General features: G+C 44.0%; 2 protein-coding genes across 4 annotated transcripts in view; one reads left to right on the top strand and one right to left on the bottom strand.

Annotated features, from left to right (window-relative positions):
* The window catches only part of LOC144657156 (uncharacterized), an 8,667-nt gene extending 5,914 nt beyond the window's left edge, over positions 1–2,753 (bottom strand). The window contains exons 1-4 of one of the 2 annotated variants that reach the window (XM_078517465.1): positions 2,619–2,753; positions 1,972–2,058; positions 1,555–1,686; positions 940–1,372 (exon numbers count right to left, since the gene is read on the bottom strand). In XM_078517465.1, the coding sequence (XP_078373591.1) occupies positions 940–1,372; positions 1,555–1,680 (559 nt within the window). In that variant the 5' untranslated portion in view covers positions 1,681–1,686; positions 1,972–2,058; positions 2,619–2,753. Of the gene's footprint in view, positions 1–939; positions 1,373–1,554; positions 1,687–1,971; positions 2,059–2,130; positions 2,243–2,618 lie in introns of those variants that run through there. The other variant, XM_078517464.1, reaches the window with a different exon arrangement.
* Positions 2,754–4,167: 1,414 nt separating this feature from the next.
* LOC144657123 (uncharacterized) lies at positions 4,168–26,032 on the top strand. 2 transcript variants are annotated; one of them, XM_078517429.1, is made up of 5 exons: positions 4,168–4,273; positions 9,617–9,673; positions 20,605–20,897; positions 21,291–21,525; positions 22,683–26,032. In XM_078517429.1, the coding sequence occupies exons 2-5, from the start codon at positions 9,643–9,645 to the stop codon at positions 25,040–25,042; spliced, it is 2,919 nt and encodes a 972-aa protein (XP_078373555.1). In that variant the 5' UTR covers positions 4,168–4,273; positions 9,617–9,642; the 3' UTR covers positions 25,043–26,032. The 2 variants fall into 2 exon arrangements, with proteins under 2 accessions (XP_078373555.1, XP_078373556.1); XM_078517430.1 differs by having other exon boundaries at positions 4,173–4,273; positions 9,614–9,673.

Raw genomic sequence — 26,032 nt, 5'->3', positions numbered from 1 at the left:
AAAACGTACGATGTAATAAGGCAATGGAAATTAGAAGAAAACTAAAATGAGGGGCGATGAATAAAGGCTTGTTATTATATCTTCCAGTTTTGTGCAGTATAGTTTCCTTCACTGCGATTATTTGGGTCGTCAAGTTATGTTTTTTCTAGCCCAAACAACGGCTGCGAAGGAGACTAAATTTTGCAGGACTTGCTATGTTGTTCACCATAAGTAAAAATAGCCTTAGCTTTTGTTAACCAAAACTCATTTCTCTTCGTCTTATATCGACCAAGGCTTGCTGAAACCCGGTTAAGAAGACAGCTAGCATATTTTAGAATATTTTTGAGAATATCTATCAAGCCAATTTCTGTTGTCCTCCGTTTTCCGTTTTTTATTGTTTTCTCTTGGTTCGATTTTTTTTTTCATCCTCGTAGACAATTAAGCCTGGTTTTCACTAGCGACGCAAGCACAAGCGCAAGGATAGCCGCTCTTGTTTCTCCGTGAAAACGGCTTCGACTCAAGCAAAAGCGCAAGCGCATTGAATTTGGATGCTTGTGTTTCTGCTTGTGACAAACACAAGCACAAGGATCAAAATGTGTCCTTTTTGCGTGATCGCGCTTGTGCTTGCGTCGCTAGTGAAAACCAGGCTTTAATGAAAAAGAATGACATGATCTTGACTAGAACAGAACTTTTTTTCAAAAATATAGTGCATGAGAAAAAACAACAAAAGGGCAACAACGACTTTGGGCGGTAATGCTACATGTGTGACAATGTCAAAAAATTCAATCAAATGCAACTATGACAGGCTCAATTGCATCATTGTCACTGGTGCAAACTTCTCGTTTGTATTTTAGTATGTTATTTTCTCTTGTTATGTTTCATTAACATTCCGCTTGTCGAATCTCTAATTACAGCCCCAGTAGAGTGATTACGTAGAATATAAATAGACTCTTCACTTACCGTCGAGATTGTCATCGTAAAACTTGGCAACAACATCAGTAACGTAGTTAAAAGCAGGAATAAACAGTTTTCCAGTCCATGAAATTCCAATCCACATTCTCTCAACCATCCATGTAACGCAATTCCACAGTGGCTTGCCCACCCAAGTAACGCAATTCAAAATCGACTTGCCCATCCATTTAACGCCATTCCAAATCGAATTGCCCATCCAGGCAACGCCATTTCCCATCAACTCGACTATCCATGTAATGCAATTCCAAATGCATTCGGTCATCCATTCCATTCCATTCCAGAGCCCATCAGCCAGCCAGGAGATCTTAGTAGTCATGTCATAACGCCATGACGGATAAATCACGTCAGGGAGCCTGGGTATGAATGGTTTGTAAACGGGACATGTACCGTCATTTCGGCCGTATTTCTTTGCCTTTTGGATCTGACAATGAGTTAGAAAACGGATAAGTGAAAAAATCTCCATACGAAGAACTGGTATGGGTAGATTAAAGTTATTTTAGAAGCCCATTAAAAACATAAAAATTTACTGAAAACTAAAAACAAATTAAGCAGAAGCTTCTACGCATTATGAACTTCACTTTACAAAGGTAGCGTCTGAAATACCTTGCCATATTTGGGTGTCCTGTTACCACTGGGTGTGCTGTTGACATTTGCTGAGTCTTTGTTCTCAGTGAACTCGAACACCAACTTCATGTTCAGTTTGATTGAATTGATTTCCATTTTAACCATATAATCCTCAACTGAATCCTTCAACATGAAAAACATAGCAACAAATTATTGGTTTAATCTGAAGGTTTGACTGAAACAATATTATTATTATGATCTCTTTTAATCAATCTTTAATGCAGGTTTAATTGAAGAATTGATTACCTTTGCCAAAAGAATTTAGTAGAAAATATTTGAAATGCTAAAAACACTTAATTGAAAAAATGGTAAACACAAACTGAATAAACGAACAAACAAGCAAACAAAACTGCTTGCCATGCGTTAGCAATAGTAATCCAGTTCTTGTGCACCAACCTTATCAACCCAGCTCCCAGTAATGGTTGTGCCATGGGTGAAGTCTTTGAAGAAAAAAATCTTGCTTTTCTTGAGTTTTAAAAGTTTCTGCGGAAATAATTTCATAATTGTCACAAAAACTAGTATGACATTCCGATTTAAAACAATAAACTGTCTCACTTGATTTAGCTGTTCAAAAGGCCAAAACAGCCAAAATAAAAACAAAATGTAACGTGGCATTAGCGACGATTTCGTGTCCGTTTAGAGCAACAAATTAAAACAGCAAAACAATATATGGTGCTGCGAAAAGTAAATTTAAAAATAACTGCTTAAGCGCGCGCGGTTTAAAGAATTAAGAAAAGCACGCGCGCGCATAACACCCATGAAGATTTCCATAACAACCGCAGTTGTTTGGTTTTCCGAAGAATCAACCAACTTTTGCAAGTCAGATTTGCCGGCCTTTCATTGGTGAAGAACTTCTTGTTTTAAAAGACTGATTTATAAACTTCCTTTTTGGTATCAGCGAATATAAGCTACACGATTGCTTAAAAAAGTAAAATGTTTTATAATGACAAGAATGCATTTTTAAAATCCTCAGATTAACATTTTCGAGTGCGAGAAAAAAACTAAAAACCAGATTAGAGATTAAAAACACGAGAAAATCTTACCTTCTCGTTTAGCAGGATACGTAAGATGTGATAACAACAAGAAAAATGTCAGCGCCGTAAGAAGATATTCGAACTTCATGTTCACAACAAAACTTTTTTCTTCTCACAATGAACGCACAGCATGTTCGTTCCGCGAAAAAGAGCGAAGTAAAAGTTTGATGTCACAATAAGCGCGGTTAATGACGCGGCGCGCGGGGGGGCTGGCAGCGTGTTCCCAGTTCCCATCTGTGTAGCACTTATAGCTTTTTGTTGCAGTATTGTAAAAACTGCTTCTTCAAAGGTTTCGGAAATAACCGATGAAGGCGTTTAGGTCAAAAGCCCCTAACAGATACATAAGATCTTAGCACTTATGAAGATACAGTTTTCTGTTTCAAGGCCAAAATAATTACTTTCAATTAGTCTTTATAAAAACTTCCTGTAGTTGGCAAAACATAAGAATAAGAAAAGGCTTTAATGCTCTTTATAAATTCTGACGCTGACTTATCCGAGCGTAAAACAACGCTCATAATGTACGTTTTTTCAAGAGGTTTCGACCGAGAACCTTCGGTCTTCTTCGGTTGTTAACATGGCAGAAAAAGCAACAGCTTAGGGACGGACCATTATTTTCTTGGAGGGGGGGGATGAAAAATTTTCCTCTGCAAACTTTTTTTTTAGTTTATGCACCTCTGCAAACATTTTTTTTCTACTATTTTTTGTTATACATATCGCTTTTGCAAACAATTTATTTTGTCTTTCCAGGCCCTGCAAACAATTTTTTTTCAATATTTTTCATCCCCACCTCCAAAAAAATAATGGTCCGTCCCTTAGATTTTAGAGTTTTTGTTGCAAACACGGACTGCTCTTTGATGGCTCTGTACGTTTGTCCATAATAGGTAAAACTGCAGTCACGGCAGTTAACTCTGTAAACTACACATCTAGACCCTGGAATGTTGCATTGTGAGTTTGTCCTTCGGTCTGGAGAAGCGTGTGCGTAACATTTGAAGTGGTTTAAAGTCAACTTTGACCCCGTTGTTCCGTAGAACTTTTGAGATTCTTTCAGTTGCGCCTTCCACGTAGGGTAGAAATTGGAATTCTGAGGTTTGAGCAAGTTGATGTTGTTACGTTTGATGTTGTTATGGCCATGTTAAAGTTCGTTACTCGTTACCCTTTTGTGTCGTTTTGCAATGAACGGAGGGACTAAAAGGAAACTGAAACTGTTCATACCGTACATTGAGAATGATGTAATCAAAGTCACCAAGCATGTCACGAGCGTGGGACAGAGGAAAAATCTGGGTTCCCGACGGGAATCGAACCTAGGCCCCCAAACACCGGTCGGGCGCTCTATCCACTGAGCTACGGAGAGACTCATGGTGAGCACGGCTATTTATTAGTTTACTTAACTCTTCATACATTGTAAATTAGATTTCAGGATTTAATTTGTTCCTCAATATGCAACTCCTTGGCACCAGCCAGATCTAGCCACTCCGTGCCAGTCTTCTCCTCCCTCCCCTCCCTTATTATTGGTTTTCCGTAATTCGGGCCAGTTTCCTCGCGGTTAACCTCATTTGCACGAGAAGCCAAGCTCGCGAGTGTTTTGAGTTTGGTAGTGGCGTTCGATCGAAAATCTGGCTTGTTTTGCTGCTCCTTTTATTATTCCGAGAAACGATCGTATAAAGGTAAGTTGATTCTTTTAACCCTTTCTTTAACGTTATCTTTCGTGGCAGAATCAGCGAAGAATTCGATGAAATTTTAGCAAAATGGCGACCTCACTTTTCGCGCACACTTTGAATTTGATCACCATGTTAGCCAAAGTAAATTGTTTGTCTGGTTTCTCAGGGATATGTTCCCTGGGCTGTAAGGGATGTTTTTGTGAATGAGTCCTAAGTGGAAATTGGTTATAACGCGTTTATAGCATGTTTTATCGTAAATGTGATTAATTTGGACAGCTGATATGGGACTATTTTATAAAGGCAAACACGAAATGTGAGGTGAGAGTTTACAGTGACTTGTATATAGTCGAGCATTACATGAAATCGTATTAAAACTTTAACCAAAGATAACCCAGGCTGTCTCTACATTTCTGTTGATCATCCTGTAAATAAAAGGTTCAGGGAGTGTGGAATTCACTAGAGGTGTAAATACTAGAAAACTAATGTAAGCTTCTAAGCAGCTGCATTTTCAGTTTTCATGCATACTGTATGTCTGTTAAATGTTTGGTGACCTGAAAATGCAGCTAACCTATGAATCACCATCACATATTTGATAATTCCACATGGTTACCCAATTTTAAAATTGTGGAGTTTTACTGCAAACTTGTACATGCTCACTGGATCCTATGGCATGACATGCTCAATCAGACAAGCAGTTAACAGGCCTTCTGACAGGGTGCGGGAAAAAAAAAGAAAATTGTACGGGTTTCGGGAGGCAAATTGTGCGGTAAAAAACGGCGATTGTGCGGGAATTGTGTGGGATTGCGCAATCGTGTAAAATAACAAATATTCGATCACCAGGCCCCCCAAAAAACCTGACATGGAGGAAATTCTGGTTCAATGAAAAGTGCAACTTTTGTCCTCTTAGCTTGCTTATTAAACATAAACCAAATTTCCATTTTGCTTCAATTTTGGCCAAAGTTTGTATCAACAAAATCATGTTGCGTGACACGATCGATTAAGTTTATTCAAAACCGTAATTCCTGGGCATAATTCTGCCTCGAAATAAAATGTTTTCGATCATAACAAGTTACTTTATGAAAAATCACAACATTTTTGTACTTTCTTTGATATGTAGAGCGAATATTTTCTCGTTAAGGTTTAAAACTCTTTATGCCTGAAATTGCTGCAAAAACCACAACACTGAGACAAATGCAAATTCAATTGCGTGCGGCTTAATTTAATTAGATAACATTTTCATTTTAAACTTCGAAATAAGAGCGTGAAATTTGTATTTCCTGAATAAAAACGTCCTTCACTTGAATAACAAAAATAAACCCTGTTTCTTGACGAGAAGTTAATGATTTTCTGTCGCCCAAAGTTGCAGCGCTTTTGTTTGTCAATTCGCAAATCAGTCCGTTTGCCTTTGCGAAAATATCAAGTTCCGACAAATTGGCAGACATGTCAGTGCGGCGGTAAATTTCTTCGGTGTTTGGTCTTTGCTATCGGTTCATATGTATATGTATATGTATATAATATTATTTAAAACTGAGCGAGGAAACAAACACGTTAGAGAGAAAAGCGATATTTTGTTTTGGAAGGAAACATCATATGGCAACTCAAAGGAAACACGGCGACACACTGCGTTATCTTCAAAAGCTATCGCGCCGAAGAAAATTTTTGCGTTCACTACATTTTTGCCAAACACTCGAAGTTTGTCATGGAATGCAAAGATCTGATCTGACTGTGTTCTTTTTTATCGATCTATAACTCACGTAAATATTTTGTCAAACCTCTGTGCAATTGGGCGGCGATCAATGGAAAAGGAATATATTTTTTTCACTTTGAATCACAAAGCCATGTTGTGTTGTTTAACAGAGTATCTGATTCGTCATTTGCAAAACAATAATGCCGCAAATCGCCAATGAGATGAGAGACTAGTGCCCAGGCCGGCACGGAGCTATGTAGACGCCTTGGTGTTTTTATATCCGCTCGAGCTGTTCAGTCGCCGAAAGCGGCGGATTTCTCGATTGTTTTGCGAGGTAAATAGCCTAAATATAGCCTTACAAGCTTCTTTAAATCTTGTCAATCAATGGGAATACCGATTTAATAAGATTTTTAACAAAATCTTTCCATATTGTGCGGGATTTCGCGGATTTTCAGAAATTGTGCGGGATTGTGCGGCTTTGACCGAATTGTGCGGTCCCGCACCCGCGCACCCTGTCAGAAGGCCTGAGTTAAGGGGAGTCCTTCTTTACACTACCAATTTGTTGCTACGATAGATCTCTGACCGTCATTTTTTGGAAAGGAAAGCTCCTACGGATTAGATTTTTGCGCAACTTTGTTCTATTGAAGAGTCCTTCAAAAGTTTTAAATCAGGGCCGCATTTGACAAGTCACGTGACCAGAATAGAAAAAAAAAGCTGAAAGAGCATGTAGATCAGTGATATAAAATCAGTGCCAACAGATAAAGAACCTCAACTTGCTTAATGCTTCCAATGTTTATTTTTTTGAAATTCACATTATTATTAAAGTTATGGGGTACTGTAGTTGCATGCTTGTCTTAGTTTACATCTTCGTTCATGTAATTAATTTTAGTCAGCAGACAACTTGCTTGGGTCCTTACCCATCGGGCAAGAGTTCGTTATATGTCACTTGCCTGGCAAGAAAATCTACTTGTCCTGGACAACCAGACAGGACTAATTTTTTCAGCTTTGTAAATAGCTTTCTGTCTGGTTTATGGACACAATTTCAATGTGGGTGGCCCAAGGGGGTTACTTGACTGATAGAGATCGCTGTGGTTACTGGAAACAGTATCTACACTGCACCAATAACTAAAATTATTATATGACTAGCTCCGTGAGCGGTCAAGATGAAACGAATCCCGTGCTCTGATTGGCTACCCGAGCGGTCAAGATGGAGCCATCTTGACCGCTCGGGATCGCCCGCTGTGTTCCCGCAAGCGAAAATCTCTTCAGTTCCGTCGACGCTACTACAAAAAGCTTTTCCGTCGTAAACTTGAGCTGTGAAACCATTTTCCTTAACAACACAAATATTTTCTGCCTGTTTCTAGCGAAAGAGAGTCCGATAACAACGAAATAGGTCTTGAAGCGAACGAGAACAAACTAATTAAACAACAAATGTTAACGAGTTTCGTGAATTTTATTTGCCACAACAACCAGCTATAAATACAAAAATTAAAACGCAAAGCTGCTTGAAGACATGATATCGGTTCGTCTCGGTCCATAAACACGCAAAAAAAGAACTTGGCCAATATCCTGCCATCTTGACCAAACAAGCTTGGCCAATAACCCATATTTCTGTTTGTCTTGTCATGGGGATTATTTTTGCTGTGGTATAACAGCTGTCTTAAGCTTGTAATTTTCTGTTCCTCTAGAGTAGCAGTTGCTATTGTTTTTGGGGCTAGGGGCATTGTTCCTGTTTTTTTTTGTTCTGTTGTTCTCTTGGAAGTTAGCGACCCATTCATTGGAGACCTTGCGAGAGCTGCTACCCGACCCTAAATTTAAATTACTGCAGAAGACTTGCATGTGTGCTTGAAAATATACAAGTATACTTAACAATTTTTCCACAAGCGCATGTTGGATATGTACTAGATGGCCAACGTCAGGCGTGTAGCACTGAGTTGGCTACAACTTTTTTATGTCCACCAAGTGTGAGTGGAATACCTTATTATAGGAAATTAACGCTTGTGTTAATTAAGGTATTGGAAATTAACGCGAATTGAAGGGAAAATTACTTCTCAATAAATGAAATTAACGCGAGAGAGGGGGTAACATTTCAAAATAAAGGAAATTAACGCGATGTACACAACAGGAACAAGTTTATTTCAACACTTGTTGGCGTATAATCTTAAAGGAAAACAATGTTCATGGTACTTTTTCCACTTCGAGCGTTCTTCGCAGTATCAGTGATAGCGGCAGATGTCCACCCTGATAAAATAATGATTTTTCCTTTGAGTCAAGAACGTCTGGACCAAAACGAAAAATTGGGGCCAAAATAATGGAAATTAACGTCATGGAAATTAACGCTCCACTTAATTAACGGCGCGGAAATTAACGTTAACAAAAATTAACGCGACTTAAATTAACGCAAAAATTTGAAATTCGCGTTAATTTCATGACGCGTTAATTTCCTATAATAAGGTAATTGTTTTCTTAAAAATATCCAAAGAATTGCATTATTTGTGCTTCCCAGCTGTTCTTGCTGATGCAAACACCTACCATATTTGTACCCATTAATTTTTGCACGCACTCATTGGACAAAACGCATCACGTGGTAGAAAATCGGACAATGTGTATCAGCAAATATACCCTGTCTGATTTGATAACCGTCGCCAATCTTGTTCCCAGAGCCTATGTTCCCCTTGACCAGCGGTCGGGAAACTCAACGGCTCTGGACGAATCCAAACCGGAACCAGGAAATCCTGGTTCCAGTTTGATTGTGTGCATGCGTTGGATATTGTGGTGAAACGAACAAGTTTTTCAACAGCCAATCAGATTCAGACACCTTTGTGGCGGCTTTTCAGAATAGCGGTTAGCCCAGAGATCCCGATCCCTGGTGCTGACCAGAACGATCGCGGCCTCTGGGAACGAGAATGATCTGTTGCCAGATTTTGTAGGCAAGCACAAAACAAACAAATGAAGTCGCCTTATTGAATTCTAACTTTTAATGAAATCACAGAGTTAAAAAAATCATGTAAACCAATCAAATAACATTTGTTTAAACCTAAGTTAGGCCGGGTTTATTACGTAGGTTTTTCATATAAATTTACAGGCAATAAAGCGCGTTGTAGAAATTAATTGAAGGGTTATAAAATAAATAAACCCCTTTCTGGCTAGCTGGTATATTGGAGGATAATGCCCTTGGCTGAAAGATTGTCCTCAAAATTTTACAGTTGCCCTCGAAGCTTCGCTTCTCGGCCAACTGTTCATTTTTCGACAAACTTTCAGCCTCGGAAATTATCCTTCTATATACCAGCCACCTGAAGGGGTTTACATGTATTTACTAAATACCATGGCCTGTAAACCAATCAAAACTCAGGAATTTCAAAATACATTGTACCATGGCTGGATATTAATACTAATTAATGTACCAGGTCCTGAAAAAAAGTACTGTTCTGTTGTCAGGAACAAGTAGATTTTCCTGAAGGGCAATAAATTTTCCATGCTCAATTGCCAATGGGCAAGGGCCCAGGCACGTTCAAACCTAATAGCCTAATAGTAATCCTTTTGCTACAGAAGACTCCCTTGCTGTGAATTTGGATGTTTTTTGATGGCCAATATTCATAAAACAGCAAATTACCAATTTCAATTCAATATACAACTAAATCCTTGTCTTCCCTGTCTAGAAGCCGCATCCACCTGAGAGGGACCAGTGATGGAGTTTAGACAGAATGAGGAATATCTTGGTGAGTTGTAGATACAGTACCGCTCAAATGTAAGTTACCACCGTCTCGCTAGAAACGAGACGAGAGGTGGTAACTTACATTTGAGCAGTGCTGTACATGTCAAGTTAACTATTAATTAAATTTATAATTAAAAATTCAGACACTTGTACACTGTAGTTGGGATCTTGTTGACGGTCTACATTCTCAAATTTTGAGGAAAACCATATCCCAGGTTTTTTTTACTTTGCTTTCAGAAATAAATGATTATTGTTTAAAGATTGCTTGAGCTTCACAAGGGCCCAGGATCATTGTAATACTTGTTATGCATTGTACTTACCAGAATCTCAGACATAATTTAAACATTGTGGTGAGCACATACTGTACATTTAAAAAAATAATAATTATTAGGGCTGAAAATAACAATACATGTAAATTTGCACTTACCGTAAAAACTCGTGTATAAGCCGCACTCGTAGATAAGCCGCACCCCCAAATTTCAAGCATGATTTTGAGAAAAAAATAAAACCTGGCGGGAAAATGCCCAGTTGATTGTGAAAAAAATGCTGGATTATGAGGAAATTTCAAAATCAATAAAGCTAAATTTGATTCCTTGAGCCTTTCCGATCGATGTGCAGGATGTACTATAAACACATAAACGGAAAACACTTCTGTCTTACCCAGAATTTTAGAACTTTATAGAATAAACGTCATTTCTGCCAACTTTAACATTAACAATGGTCTCGTAGATAAGCCGCACCCATGATTTTGAGCCCAAAATTTCGGCAAAAAAGTGCGGCTTATACGCGAGTTTTTGTCCATCTTTTCGGGTTTACGGAGCTTTTATGCCCCGCAGGGTCGCGACCGGTGGCACCTTGGTACCCGCGTGGTGGTAAATGTGTGCTTCTTGAATGGTACAGATCTCGATTTTGGTCGCGGCTCGCAGGTTGCAATGATCGCAGGATTGCGGGACGCTCGTTGGGCACGGAGTCAGTAATGCAAGGATAAATAGCGTCGCACTGTGATTGCACATCTGTCGCTTGAGAATGGCTAAACATGTCCTGAATTGATGATCGAAATGACATGGACATATGGCGTATCTCAGGGGATAGTTTCTTATCTTTCAGCGACTGACGTCGTGAACACGTGGAATCGCATCTTTCCGGCGGTCTAGCGTGTTTTGTCTCATTACAGAAACGTGACTTGTCACATTTACAGTTATCATTTGTGATGTCGCATTCTTCTCACGCCTGTTCTGGCGATCTTGCGTCGCACAACATGGATTGCGTAACTACGAATTATCACTGCCTTACATCGTTTTTTCGATATTATTGGTACATGCAGAGATGGGGGCTTCTGCGGGCGCATGGCATTTGGTCGCTACTGCGCGCCATTCTTTTCGTCATCGCCTAGGTCGTTGGGACGGATCGCGTTGACGTGTTCTGTCGGCTTCCTGCGATCGTATCTCGCGTTCGGTGGATTTCAGTCGACGCTCTGTTTTCTCTTCTTCGGCTGGCTTTGTTCCTGGGTCTTGTTCCGACCCTCGCGAGCCTGACGCGCTTGGTGTCATTTGTTCGCCGCATTTTGTGCATGTGTTCTCCGACGTTTCCGGGTTTGTGCTTTTTCGTGGATCGTACGTCGGCCTTGACACGTTGACAGCGGTCTCCTTCATTCTATGGCGTCGCAAACAAGCGTCGAACGCTTTTGCTGTTTTGTTTCGCTGCGTTCGATTGCCTCGGGTCTTGCTTTTGTTGTCGATCTCGCTGATTGCACTGTTTTTTGTGTTTCCGGCGCGGACGGCATTTTGTCTTGGCTGCATTTCCTCCGCGAGATAGGAATTGTTACTCTCGACTGTTGGTTCGAGACTGCACGGATCCTTCGCTCTACTTCTGCCGTCGATATCTGTCGGCCCCATGATCCCGGCCGCAATGATCCCATGGACCGCTGACGTACGGAATGATTGTGTTGTCCGATCTTGGTGGCGTGGACTTGTCGTCTTGGATGTATTTTGACAGTGCCTCGGCTCGCCGATCGATGCGGTGCGCGCGCCTGTGACTTCTGTTTTCTTGCGCCTGATCTTCGGCGCCTCTGCTGTCGCCCCCTGTCTGCTGCCTTGTGCCGGCCTCCTTCCTGGCCCGTGCGTTGGTGGTTGCGTTTGCTCTCCGTCTCTTGGTCGGTTCGCGTCTCTGGCCCGGCTGTCACTTGCCGTGCGTTCTCTTCTCTGTCTGACTGGCTCGCGGCGTTGGGTGGCCTGTGTCGTTTCGTGACTGGCTCCCAGATTTCGGGGTGCTCGCGGTCGGTCGGCCTCCTCCGCTGTCTGCTTTCGCTTCGCTGCGTGCTCGTTGCTGCTCCCCTCCCTTGTGGGGTCTTTCTGTTGTTGCGTCCGTGGTCCGGCTGCTTTGGTTGTGTGCTGCGCCTCTCGCGCGTGCCTGTCTCTGTCCGCCCTGTGTCCGGATCTGCGCTGTCTCGTCTCGCGTCTTGTTTGCGTCGGGATCTCTGCGGTCGACGCGCTGCTCGGGCGCTCTGTGCGTCGTGGGCGCTCGCGTCTGTGCGCCCTCTCGGCGCTTGGGCTGGCGCCGGGGGCTCTTGGGCTCGCCTGGCGCGTCCCCTCCTGCTGCGTCTCCCCGTCCCCCCTGTCCCTGTTCTTTCTTCCTATGTTTTGTCTCCGTGACTGTCGCTCTCTTGCGGAGTTTCTCGTGTGTCTGGTCTGTCCCACTGTTTTCGTGATCCTCCGGGTGGACTCCTGTTGGCTTTTTGTCTTGCCCTGTTCGCGTGGTCGAGTGGTTGATCTTGGCTCGTTGTCGTCTGTCTCGCATTCTTCGTTTTCTCTCTTCCCTCGGTTTTTCTCTTTTTCCTGTTTTCTTTTCTCCTTCTGCTGCTGGACTTTCCTCCCTCGCGTCTTTCCGTTTCCGTTTCTCTTTGTTTCCGTTGTTCTGACTGTCTGCGAGTTGCGTTCTCTGATTCGCGTCGTCTGAGGGATGTTGTTGATGTGTCTTCTCTGCTTGTGGGGGGCGGGATACGTGAGCGTCAATCTGCCTTTCTCTCTGGGCTATTTCCTTGTGTTTCACTGCTGGCGGATTCCCCCTGATCTCCGGAACTGGGCGGCTGATCGGTCTCTGCTGTCTCGCATCTCGCCCTTGGGTAACTCTGAATTGTTCTTTTCTGGTGTCTTTTCTTTTTTTTCTTTCCTACGTGCATACTTGGGTTTGGGGACTATTCCCCTCAGCCTATGTGTCTGTCTGTGTTCGTCTCCTCCGTTTTCGTTCTCGATCGTGCCATTTTCTCTTTCTCCTCCACTTTCATGTCTCGTTGTTCCTTTCTCGCTAGATTTCTCTCGGACTGTGTGACACTTATTGGATCGTGCCCGTTGGGCTGTCTCGTGTTCGATCGTGTGCCCCGTTGCCTGTGCTCGCCTCTCCGGATTCTCTTTTTTCTCTTTCTTCTCTTTTCCGCTTGTGCTTCCGCTCGCCCATGTGCCCTTTCTTCCTTCTCTCTGTCCCTGTCCCTGTCCTTCCCTCCTCTTCCTGTTTCTGTTTCCCTCTTTTCTGGGGTTTTTCGCGTTTTCTTCTCCTTCTTTCTTGGGGTCTGTTTTTTGGGCTTTTTTGGCCGTAGATTGTGCGGATGTCTGGGTCTTGCTTTTGTCTGCGCTGCGTGGTTTCCTGTTTGTTTCCCTTCTTCTTTGCTAGTTTTTTTCTTTGTTCGCTTTCTCTCCCCGTGGGGCGTTTGTTCCGTGAACGTTGATTACTTGCTTTTGTTGCTGTCGTGTTTGTTCCTATTTCTTGTCCGGCTTCCGTGCCCGAAATGAATTTGATTGCTTGCGCTTGCTTTCCCTGGTCCTCTTCGTGCCATTTCGTTCGTGCTCGCCTCTTTCTCCCGACCTTTCGTGCTTCTCTGCTCTTCGCGATCAATTATCGCCCAACGATTAGCATTTTCTGTCTCGTCGGACCCATTTGTCGTAGTTCTCTTTGCCGGTCCGGATTCGGGAGGATGCTGTAGATGTACTTGCACAGCAACGGGACTCGTCGGGGAGCTCGTTATTCGCTCGTGCGCTCCCTGGCCTGCTTTCTGCCTTCCCCCGTTTCTCGATGCAGTTCTTCTGGCCAAACTGCTGTTGCTGCTGCTGCTGCTGATCAGTCCGGATAAATGGTGTTGAACTGAGCCCTCCTCCTGATCGGTGTTCTCGGTTCCCGCGCTTTGTGATTGCGTGTGATCTGACCTTCATGTCTTTCCCTGACAGTTCTGTTATCACTGAGACGGCTTCCTTTACAAATTTTGATGGTTCGCCTTTTTTTTAGTGGGTCGCACTTAAAATCTCGCTGTTGTGATTTTCCCGCAGTCATTCTTCCTTTTAGTGCGCCCGGCCCTAGCAAACAAAGATTATTTACTTTTGCCTTGTGTCTTCTATCTATCCGTTCTGGGCGTATCAATTCCCTATTTCCTGTTTCTGTCGTTCGCCTTCCCTTATCCTTTTTTCTGTTTCTCCTATTCTTCCCCTTCCTTTCTTTACTGATAGTTTACGAACAAACCGAGATGAGATACCACATCATATTTTTTTTGCGTGGTACTTCCTTATTTCTCCTTTTCACATCATTTCTATCTGCTGCTCTGACCTCCCCCTCGACCCTACACCACCAATGGCTTTCTTGTACGCAGAATTTACACACTTTTCCCAGCCGCATACTTTACAATACCACCGCATATATATCCCCTCCTGATCTTTTCCTTCTACTATTTCCTATGTGAGATCTCCTTATAGATTTGCGGTATTCTATGTACTTCTGTTTTCTTATTCCTCCTTAGTTCCATTTCCTTCTCCCGTTATCACGTTTACTCCGGACGCGCATCCACTCTCTCTTATCCTGTATCTTGTTGTCTTTTTTCCTTTTCTTTCTTCCTTCGTTCCTTCGAGGTCTTACCCACTATCCTGCTACGTCCCCTCGATTCTCTGTTCGTCCGTCCGTCTTCCCCCCTCCACTGTATTCTTACATGTACAACTTTACCCTGCCCAGCCGAAACTTTCACTTTCCCGTGCATGCGCAGTTATCGGTTAGTGGGAATTGATCTAGGAGTTGCTGATGGTGTGCTGCGTGAGTGGCGCTGTTGTATGGGCGCCGAGGCTTGTCGTTTTGTTATGATATTTTTCGCTCTTTGAGTCTAGCATGTGATGTTTTGTGGCTTTTCTGGCGTGTGTGTCGTTTGTTGTGGTGTTCTCTCTCTGGGCTGGTCCTTCTTCTAGGCTGTTCTTGGGCTTTCGGCGCTCTTGTTTTGTCTTCCTCGTTGTTGTCTCGTTCGTTTCTTACTCCAGGGCGTGTGGTCTTCACTAGATGTGGATTTTTTTAGCGAGTGAATGCTAGTGACATTGAGAGGAAGCAATCATCATAGCAGTGCAATTCGTCGCCTCCACACCAATTTATGACGTCAGCTCGCTCGTTCCATTCTCCCGCGGTCTCATTTTCTGGTCTTCGTGTCTTCGTATTTTTTTGTTTTCCTGTGATGTGATTTTTTTCTTTTCCTTAGTATGTTTAGCGATTTGGCCTCGTAATTCTATTCTGTGCCCATTTCTCCCCACTATCTTGACCATCTTGTCGGGGTTTCTTGCCGATCATTTCAAGTACTACAGAAGCGCAAGCGGCAGCGCTTTTCTTCTTGCTCTTTGCGGGACATCGCAAACGACAAACCAGGGGGGGGGCAACTTCCCATACATTCTCTTATTTCTGAGCGTGCTCTCCACTTCGCAATCATCGGGGCGGTAGTCGCGGATGTCTCTAGGCGCTGGCAGCTCCTTTCTTTGTGACTTCCAAACCATGGGACAGTGAGAGAGTTTGATTTTTTTTATATTGTAGTAATAAGACTTTCTAGTTTTGACTTGCCGAAATTTCTCCGGTTCTTGGTGTCTATGTGGTGTTTGTTATGAAATAACCATCACGGGAATGGTAATGAAAACGTGGCGATCGAATATTCCCGCGCTGGTCGGGCTTTGTTCTTGCTCTATTGTTTGAGGTTGTTTGTGGACTTGGTCTTTCTTTGTTTTACTTCATTTACTCCCCATGTGGGCCAGTTGAAATCTGGTACAAACATGTCAAACATTTGCATTTCAGCACTGAAGTAGCACGGCATCCAAAATTCTGCGTTCTTAAACTCACGACGATGACGAATTTTCGGATTTACCCTGCTTTTAGATTTTTAGTTGAGAATTCCCTTTATATAAGTGATTCCACGACATAGCACTTCCATTTCGCGGGGATTGCCTGTTGCATCTCGTCCAACCCTGACTACATCGTGAATTGTCGCTTTGCAGTTGTGGCATCGCTACTCGTCCCAGACCTCGTTTCTTCCCCCCCCCCCCCTCGACACGCAGCTTCCACATTTTACATACCGCTGATCTACGTACTGCATTACTCTCTCGCCAGTGAAGTCAATCGAGTGTGTCGCCTATATAGCGCCCAGGTCCCGCGCGGACAGTCTAGTTCTGCTGCTACGCTAGGCTTCGCAGCAACTTCCAGCAATAATTGACGTCTTTCATTGATGACGAAACTGAATCGAAGACACAAATAACCACGTAACTTAGAGATTGACAGTCGTTCACTTACTTACACACAGTAATATGTCCGGCTCGGAGCACTCTTAATTTTTGGCTGACATTCCTTTTCGCTGGAGTTGCTTGCATTAGATGACTGTTGCGATTTTTCGTTGCCGTCTGTTTTCGCTTCGAGACGATCCTGATGTTTGGTTTTCCGCCAAAGTATCGTGTGTTATTTTTCTCTTAGTTGTGCCCTACCACACTGAGGACTCTCCAGAGGCAGCAATGCTGCCGACGTTGTGTGCGCGTATGGAGTGCACTCAGCAGCGACATTGTTCGGCCTCTGGTTTTGGCATGGTTTCTGGTCTGGTTTGTTGGGTCTCTACGTGTTAGTCATTTCTTGGCCTCTGTGTCTTTACGTCGTTATTTTCCACGCCTCGCATAGTTTTCGCCGGCTTTGTCGCCGATCATGTTATTTGGCTCGAGGTTGGCGGCTCCTTGTTCCAGCGATGTTTTTTAGTGGCTTTTGGGGAACGCACATCTGGTGCTGTGCGAGTATGTCCTGTTGTCGCTTCTTCCAGAGGGGCTTTGTCGGACGATCACGAATGATGCACTAGAGAGATAGGATCGTGCGTCTTTTGTCAGAGATTGATACTGATGTGTTCGTGAACGAGATGAAGACTGATGCGTTGGTACAGGTGTAGGAGTGTTCACATTTTGTCTCAGATGTATCTATTTTGGTGCGTCCATAGGGTTGATTTGGGTTTGACTTTCGATCAAGACCTTCTCCTGATTTTCGCTGTGACGATGCGCGCTTCCTGTTCTTTCTCCCCGATCTCCCGCTTGTGCTTTCTGCTTGCGTCGGCCGTTGTCGTGGCTGTTCCTTGCGCTTGTTTCGTCGCTGGATGATCTCGTCCCGTGCTGTCGTTCTTGTGCTATTCTCCCTTCTTTCTTGTGGATCACTTGTACTTCACTGAGTAGGTAGTAGGTAGTGCATAGTATTTTTGTTTGGCATGTTCCTGTAGGGTGGCGAGGTGGCTCGTTTGTGTTTTTTTCCTTTGCCCCCTGATTCGTCCCTCCGTTTTGCCCATCCACCCCTTCTAGCTTATCTTTCTTTTGCCTGGACATAGTACGAGTGCTCAACTTTCTCTTTGAGGATCCTTCTTTCGTTCTTCAAGCAGATATCTGTAGATCAGTTGGGCTGGGGCTGCTCACTGAGAGTTTTTTTTTGTCCTTATCTTTGGGTCTTTTGCTCACTAGGCTAGAATCTTTCTGGTTGCCTGGCTTCTTTCCGTGCTGTCTCCACTTTGTGCACCTTCTTCCTACTAGTGCTGCGTGTGGCCTTTCTTTGCTTTCTACGTTTGCACTTGTGTTCTGTCTTTTCTTGGCTTCTGCTGCTGGCTCTGCGCTGTTTTTGTCGGAGTAGTAGGGACTTGATACCTGGACGGCTGACCTCGAGGACGGCTGACCGGAGTATTTTTTCGCGTGTGCCTATTTGCGCATGCCGCTCCACGCACTTGCCGTCCAGCTCCGTCCGCTCGTCCAGCTGTTGTCGGGACGTGAGAGTGGTTGCCGTCCACCAGTGACGGGTGCTTTTGTTCGTCTCTTTTTTTTTTCTGTTCTTTGTGGTGGTCCTTTTTTTCTTGGTTTGGTACTGATGTTTGGTCAGTTTTTTTGCGGTTGCGATTTTTGCTGTGCTTTGCTCGCTGATGGCGGCCACGTGCGTGAATCATGCTTTCTTGCTTGTGTTTCTCTCACTTGGTCCTGTGATGTAGTGCTTTCTGGTCCCACACTTTGGCTGCGCCAAATGTTTTTCTTCGCATGTTTTGGGATGGAGTTTTGATCCACTACGGCCGTCCTCCGTTCACACACGCCGGCTCTTACGTTGGAGTTCCCGCCAGCGTCGACATCGCCCAGTCCTCCTCGCGAAATTCTCCGTCCTCGAGGTCGCCGTCCAGGTATCTTGTCCCTACTGTTTTGCCTAGACGTTTCCTGAATACGGATCAGTTTGCCGGTGCTCGTTTTCCTGCACGATTGCTCCGTTTCGGGTGGCCTCTTTCCAGTGTTTCTCTTCTCTGTCTTGCTTTCTACTTCTGACAACGGCAGAGCGTTGCTACTCGATTGCATCGAGCAGTCCGTGTTTGCGACCTCTGTCGCGCAACACGCGAACACGTTGGCCATGATTGGATTTCTCATGCAGCGGTGGTGGCGTCGGCGATTCCACGGGCTTCCTGGCGTGGCATTCGCAGGGGACCGATGCGGGATGCACGACATCCCTGATGTGTCACTCTTGTTCTGTCTCGCGCGCGTTCGCGTGTTTGCGGGCTCCACGCGGCCCGAGGCCGCGGCGGGCCCCATACCCATGTCCGGCCATGACTTGAGTTTATGTCTCATGGCTGCGGCGCTCGCGGGCCGTACGGCGTACGGTGTTGCGCACTTCGATGCACTCATCTTTTGTTTGGGCTCAGTTATGGTCATTGCGCTGTCATACAGGGTATCCGCTGACCAGTATCACGTGATCATATCGCGGGCTCAGGTGTATAACTCTCGGGTCGCGGTTTTTTGTTGACCGCTGACCGAAATGGTTTTCTTTGGATTGCGGGCTCATTCTTTTTTTGCCTACGGTCAGTGAATTGAGATTTTTGGGCAAGTATTACCGGGGGCTCCGCTTTTGGCTTGGCTATCTATTTTTTTGTCACTCGCACGCGCGTACTGTGACCGTTGCCGTTTGCATGTCCCGAGAGACGAGTTTCTCGGTCGAACGTGTGGTCATTGAGCGTTGTTCGCTCTGTCAGCGTCATGGTTTGTCACTCCTGACTGTTTGTTCGTTCTTCTGTTCTTCTTGCTGACGCGTTGTCATTGTTCTGTTCTCTTGCGACGGTTCTGTTCTCTGCCCCAGTGTTCGGGTGAGTGCTTCCAGGGATTCACCGTATCTCGTGGATTGTGAGTGTTGACAGTTTCCACTGGATGCTCTTCCGGTGATGCGTTCCCCCTCCGGGCGTCTCTCCTCTCTTCCTTTTCTTCGCTTCGTGGTGGGTCTGTTGTGTGGCAACTGGCCGGCGTCGTTTCGGGGCTCCTCGGTCAGTCTCCGCCCCTGTCACACCCCAAATCGCCATTTTGGGCTTCTGAGGGACACAGACAACAGCTGAGGTAAGTTTATATTATTTGAGCTTAAAATGTTACCCATAATATTCCTCTTTTCCGATCATCCCATCCCCCCTGTGCACCCTGTGCTTGCACTCGACATGTAGTTCCCTTGTTCTCTCGGGGATGCGTCATGGCACTGTACTCAGATCGACCGTTCGTGGGTCTGTTCAGATATTTTGGGGTCCTTCTTGACAGTTCCCTATCCCTTTTCTCACTCATCATACTCTCCCGTGGTCCCCGCGAGCCTCCCTGTTCAGTTCACTGGAGTCCACCCCCCTATCTCATCTGTCTGACTGTGGTGTTCGTGGTTCTGTGACTTATGACTAGATATATGCCAGAGAATCGGTCTTGCTAGTTCATGATATTCAATTGTTCAAAAACCATAGTCAATGTATTTGTGATTCACATCAAGAGAAAGTTTATCAAACAAATAGTCGCCTGCGGCCCATTGCAACGCTTGAGGAACTTGTCCATCACGTCCCCCAGTCTTCTCTGCTGCCCCAAATAATAATACATTTAAACTTTTCCCTTTGTTTGACCATGGTGCTTACTGCATCTCTCCACACATTCTTGGTCAATTATCTCTGTTCCAATGCCACTTGGCTCCCAACTCGACTGTGTTGGGCCATTCCACCCTATTGGTTCTCCTCTTTGACTGTTTGCTTTTCGCTGGATTTCCGGGACCCCAACTCTGTCCCACTGGCTGGCTGATCTGTCCGTTCTGTGTTCATTGCTGTTGCTTCTCTCTCCACACTGACGTCTGTTTCCCGCCCGCGGTTCTCCTGGTGCCTCGCGCTCTGTGCCCCGATTCTCCGCGCCGCCGTTCCGCTTGTGGTCCTCGCGCTGTTCTCTGCTCCTTCGTCGGTGGTTGCCACGCTGAGTGTGCCTGAGGCGCGATCCTCTGTCTCTCTGTTCTGGCTGTGTCTTCCGCACTCTTCTCGCCTGGCGATCCCACACGACCTCCTTGTCTGCTCTCTGTCTTGTTCTCTCCCCACTGACCCGTGCCACTCTCTCGCGACCCCTGTCCGCTCCCCCCCCCCCCTTCCCCCTCTCCTCGCTTCTCCTCCCCCACACCGACGTCTCGGAGACTGACAACAACACTGGTACTTGGCCTCGCGTGTGTGGGTCCCCCCGCACTCCACTGGCGAGACGGACCTGGTCAGCAGACGAAGTAGGCTACGGTACATGAATGATTTGGAGAAAATTTATGGTATCTGACACTTTCAAAACTTTCATTTTCTTTGTTGGCTCCACCTAACCCATCATTTTCTTGTGAATTGACTTTCAGTCTGTGATGAGTGTGGCAAACAATGTATATACGGCGATTGCCCTGATCATGGGCCATTAGAATGGATTGACGATGGCCACTCAGTCAGTGGAGCACAGCAGAAAAACCAAGCTAGAGCCACCCTCCCTAGTAATCTGTACCTTATGCCTTCAGCAGTTGGACAAGGTCACATGGGTGTGTTTGCCAGGGCAAGGATTGAAAAAAGGGTCATGTTTGGACCCTTCAAAGGACCAAAACTTCCTGCAAAGGAGTTGCATTTTGAAGAGGGGCACAGCTATATGTACATGTGGGATGTGAGTATCCTATAATACATGTATAATAATTTTTGCAACAATTTTAATGCATACCCATTAACATTGGCACAGGGGGCCCTCACATCAGATAAGAGGATAAATAGGAAAAAAACTTTACACTGTACCTGCTTTTGCCGCGTCTCTTTCTTTCTTTTTACGCGGTCTGCAAGTTGAATTATTCGCGGCCCGCTTGAACGAGGACTGCCAGTTGTATATAATGCAACTAATACCAGTGCATCGGAATCAAAAGTATTATTCTTTCACAAATATTGTAACAAACACAACAAAAGTCATTGTTTAACCATGCAAAATAAAATATACAATTAACTTTGAAGTCCAGTTACATGTACAGTAAGTTACCGCTGAAGCTGATTGTTGTAAATTGCATTGTAGGTTTTGGAAGGTGGTAGGGTCAGTCACATAGTGGATGGCTCAGATGAACAGAACAGCAACTGGATGAGATTTGTCAACTGTGCACGTGATAGCAAAGAACAAAACTTAGTGGTTGTACAGTTCCGCGGGGAGATTTACTACAAGACATGCATTCCTGTGGAGTCTGGCAGTGAGCTGCTGGTGTGGTACGATGACAGCCTTGCCTTGGGAAGCTCAACACAGAAAGACCAGAGCAGTAAGATTAAAACAGTTAACAAGTTCTTACTTTTTTCCATTTTTCCATCAGAGTATAATTAGAGATTAGAGTTTAATAGATTTACACTTCAAATCCGAAGACTGATTCACATCAAATTTTACTTTATAATATTGATACATTTGTCAAGCAGACATGTGATGAGAATTAAAAAAATCATCAGCAAGGGGATAGTGGCTTGACGTACATGTACCACCAATTTCTTAGAACTAACCTTTAAACAAATGTATAAGAATCACTAAGGAGAATTAGTATTTACATTGGGACTAGGTTAATAACATCTTGCCATCAGTCATCCAGCTCATTATAAAAAGTTCCTCATTAATCATAACTACAACAAAATTTTCAAATCTGATTGGTTCTTAGCGCACCCTTTTTTCACCAAATTGAAGCATGTCCAGCTAAAGTGTAATGTCCAATTACAAGGTGTCCAATAACAAAGTTCGCATGCTGCGCATACAGGCGCTCTTTATTTGGTTCCTTGTTGTGACTGAATACTCCTTGATATCCCTAAAACCTTTAGTTTTAGAAATGAAATGGCTTTTTTTGTCATAGTGAGAATAAATCCTCAAAAGGATTCGCTTGTCTATTTTTCCTAAATACTTAAATGATTTATTGGCAATAGGACTTCGTGTCGTCCAATTCTGTCTACCTAATGAGCACTACATAGTTTCCGAGTCACATTGACCAATCAGAAATAAAGCTACCCTGTTCCCAGAGGCTTTCTTTGTTCTGCTCTTTGATTGAGAAATACAACTAGAAATGACAAAAACTCTGGAACCAGCAAATACAAAAGAGGGTACGCATGGCCAGAAGTGACGAAGATTGAAACGGATTGCGATATGAACAGTTTTCAAAATATCGGTTGCTTGTAACTTTCAATTATAACGCCTGGAAGACAAATTTGGTTGCAATGAAGCTATGGTTTTGTTATTTAGAGCCATAGATAATTTTTTTGATTTTTATATTTTTATTTTTATTTTTTTAGAGCCATTAATTCTTTGCAAAAATTAAGTTTCATAGCGAGTATCTGGCAAAACTTAATAAACTTACATGTAGCTTAACTCAGTCGTGACACAGTCCACCTAAACAAAAATATGTTTTCTAACTTTTTTCCCTTTTTTTCTTCGCCATGCCAGGTTATGATTTTGTCTGTGACGCTTGTGGACTGTCCTTCGCTGGGTCAACCTTTCTTCTAAGGCACAAGTTAGTTCGCTGCCAAGGAACATCAGCCAACCAGGCAAGTTCTGCTGAAGGCCATGAAGCTCAAGCAGACGAGCCAATGGATTCATCCGATCAGGAGAAAGCCACTGAAGAGGACGCGACATCACCTTGTGATACAGAGTCACCGTATACTGCAGCTCCTACTGGGGCTACTAGTAATGAAAACAGTGAAGCTGTCAAGGAGAATACCCAGGCAAGTAGTTCTCGTGACCAGGAGGTTCAAGCAGAAGAGCCAAGGGAGCCGTCGGATACGGCGACAGCTAATGAAGAGGACGCTGCAGTGGTTTGTGATGCAGAATCATCGTATGTTGTAGTTCACATTGGGACTACTGGAAGTGAAAACAGTAGAACAGTCGTGGAGGAGAATTCATCTTTTTGTGTTGTCCATGTACAACCTGCGCCAAGCTCAGAAGAGTCAAACACGGGAAGATTAAGAAAAGGAAAACAAGGTTCGACGCCTGTGGTTAACGGTAAAACACAAAAAGGAGCGAACACTCGTAAACGTTCTGTAGAGAGTGCAGGAAAAGCAAAACAGACCGCTAGCAAATCAGCGTCATCAAAGGCTCGGAAAACGCCAGCCTCAAACGGTACAAAAGCACCCAAGAAATCGATGGCCTCTAAGGCGGCCCCTGCTGGGAGGAAAAGGAAAGCAGCTTCTGCTGCTGATGGCTCGAGACCTCAACTTAAAAAGAGGAAAGTAACTCAATCAAACGAATCCCGAGGGCGGAAGAAAGCTAAAAACAGTGAACGCTCTAGCACGAAAGGAAAAGCTTCCAGTAGTAACAAAGATGATGAGGATGAAAGTGTGGAAGAAAATAGTGCAGAGACGGTATCACCCAAGTCAAGGAAAAAATCTAAGAAGTCGAACAAATCTTCATCACCTGGTGAAGAAGAGGATGCGGCAGCTGAAGATGGAATAGCTGAAAAGCGACCTCGTAAGAAGAAACCGCGTAAACCAAGAAAGCCTGGAGACAAAGAAAGCAAAGAGGATCCTACTGACTCATCCAAAACGCTTTCTCCCACCAAAAGGAAAAAAACTGCCCCCGAAAATAAGCCAATATTTACTTGCGAGCAGTGTTTAAGAAGGTTCAAGTGGAAGTCTGCGCTTGATTACCACATGCGAAGTCACACAGCTGAGAAAGAGTTCAAGTGTACCTTTTGCAACAAGGGGCTGTCACAGTTATCTTCGCTTAAAAGGCATTTACGCGTCCACAGTGGCGAGAAGCCGTATGAATGCGAGGAGTGTGGCCAGAGATTCGTAGAGAAAGGAAAGCTCACAGTTCATCTGCGTAAACACACTGGGGAAGCGATAGAGAAGAAGTACAAATGCTCCGTATGTGATAGAGGTTTTACGCTGAGTGCCAATCTGCGCACTCACATGCGGACTCACACCGGTGAAAAACCTTACCCCTGTCCTCAGTGCGGCAAGGGCTTTAAACGGAGCTCGGATATTGTCAGTCATCTCAGGAGCCATACAGGGGAAAGGCCCTACAAGTGCTCTCACTGTCCGAAGTCCTTTACCATGATATCGCATCGCAACAGGCACGAAGTGATTCACACTGGCAATAAACCATTTAGGTGTGATCTTTGCGGTAAAGGCTTTACTCAACCAAACTCGGTCAAAGCTCACTTAAAAGTCCACGCAAGAAAGCGGGCACGGCTTGAAGGCAGAGGTCCAGGAGAGGAACAACAAGAAAGAACGTGCAGAGATGAAGAGATGCAGACGGATGGTCAGGAGGGAGTAGCTGAGCTGCGGCGGGGTGTTCCTCAGAGCAGCGCTCAACGAAATGGAATACAGGAGACAGGAGTAGCTGCTGGTGAAGGAAACAGAATAGAAGTAGGAGTGGATGGTGTGATAACACAGCGGATGGACAGAGTGCAGGAGGATTCATCACATATACAGAGCCACCAAAACGACGGAGCGGAACTGTTACATGTACAGTCAGATAGTATTCAAGCACTGCAACCCGAGCACTTACACGTGAACAGCTCTCGGGCGGATGGCTTAGAACAACAAGAGATTTCTTCAGGAAATGAGACAGGACTTAGAACAATTGCAACAGAACAGTTGCAGTTAAGCTGCACTACAACAGATAACACTAGCGACCAACTAAACATTGACAATACTCTTATCAATGGAAAAGAACTTCTGCAGCTTGGCAGCGCGGCTCAAAGCAATGGCGCTGGACATCAACAGGTAGAACTGGCTCCTAGCAATGTGCAAGAGCAAGTTCAGCTTGGGGAAGGGAGTGAAACAACACTTCTTGCGCTATAGTCTACTAAGACTTTTAAAAGAGGATTTTACAGCTCAGGTTATGATTGCTAAAAAGCCACTTCCTTAACTCGTAAAGAAATTAGTTCGCATGTTATCATGTTACTTCTCTCCTCCGTACAAAAAATTCAAGTTGGTAAATGATGAAAGCGAATCAAAGACTACACAATAAGAAGTAACTGTGCTGGAATGACTGAACGGATTAGAGAGTCTTGAAAGATTGACAAGTGATATCTCGAAGAGCTACACACTGCATGTCACATATTGCGTACGTTGAAAACTTAAGGAGGATTTTTTAAATTCGTTGTATATAATCAACCTCAACCTTTTCCAATCTTATCCATCCCTTTCTTTTTTCTTTCTTTTTTTGTTACCGTTGTGGTTTTTTCCACTCTATTTTACTACGCAGTTCTTTGAAGGTTTTGTTTGATCTGTAGGATATTTTGTACGTCGCTTCGAACATGAATTGATAAACAATGACGCGATTCCTTAAGTTGACGTTTGAATTTAGCTTAGGAAATGACGACATAAAGATATAAGAAACAGAAGAGCGTAGAAACAATGCGCTGTGACCACAAACCGCTGGTTCGACTCCACGGCCAATGAAATGTTTAAAGCGAACTCGCATCTAACATTTTCACGACCATGTAAACTATACGCCGAGAATCCCAAAGGATGTTATTGTAGTTTATAACATTATAAATGGAACCAAAGAAATACGGAGCTCAAACAGAAGCTAATCAGGAACAACAATTCACTAGACATTGTGTTGTTTTGATAAAAAGCAATATTCTTATCACTCGTCAGTGAGGCTAAAGGATTTTTTCAAAGCATCCAAAAGACAGAGTATATGACCAGTGTTTTAATAGTTGCATTTATTTGACCAGTGTTAAGTTGCATTCTTGACAAGACTTTTACTTTGATAGAAAAAAAAAGAATAGTCTTCTATCTTCTCTTTCGGAGAATGCATATGTTTTTAAATAAAAAAACTGA

This window comes from Oculina patagonica, chromosome 6 (genome assembly GCF_052425735.1).
Source record: "Oculina patagonica isolate OP01 chromosome 6, crgOcupat, whole genome shotgun sequence".
Taxonomy (NCBI): Eukaryota; Metazoa; Cnidaria; class Anthozoa; order Scleractinia; family Oculinidae; genus Oculina; species Oculina patagonica.
The sequence above is the reverse complement of the archived record's forward strand: the minus strand, read 5'-3'. Positions and strand labels throughout refer to the sequence as shown.

Excerpts from the sequence above, each read along its gene's own strand:
- LOC144657123 (XM_078517429.1), top strand. The coding sequence starts at position 9,643 with ATGGAGTTTAGACAGAATGAGGAATATCTTG. Across the intron at positions 9,674-20,604 it reads ACAGAATGAGGAATATCTTG|TCTGTGATGAGTGTGGCAAA; the intron begins GTGAGTTGTAGA and ends ATTGACTTTCAG. Across the intron at positions 21,526-22,682 it reads AACACAGAAAGACCAGAGCA|GTTATGATTTTGTCTGTGAC; the intron begins GTAAGATTAAAA and ends TCGCCATGCCAG.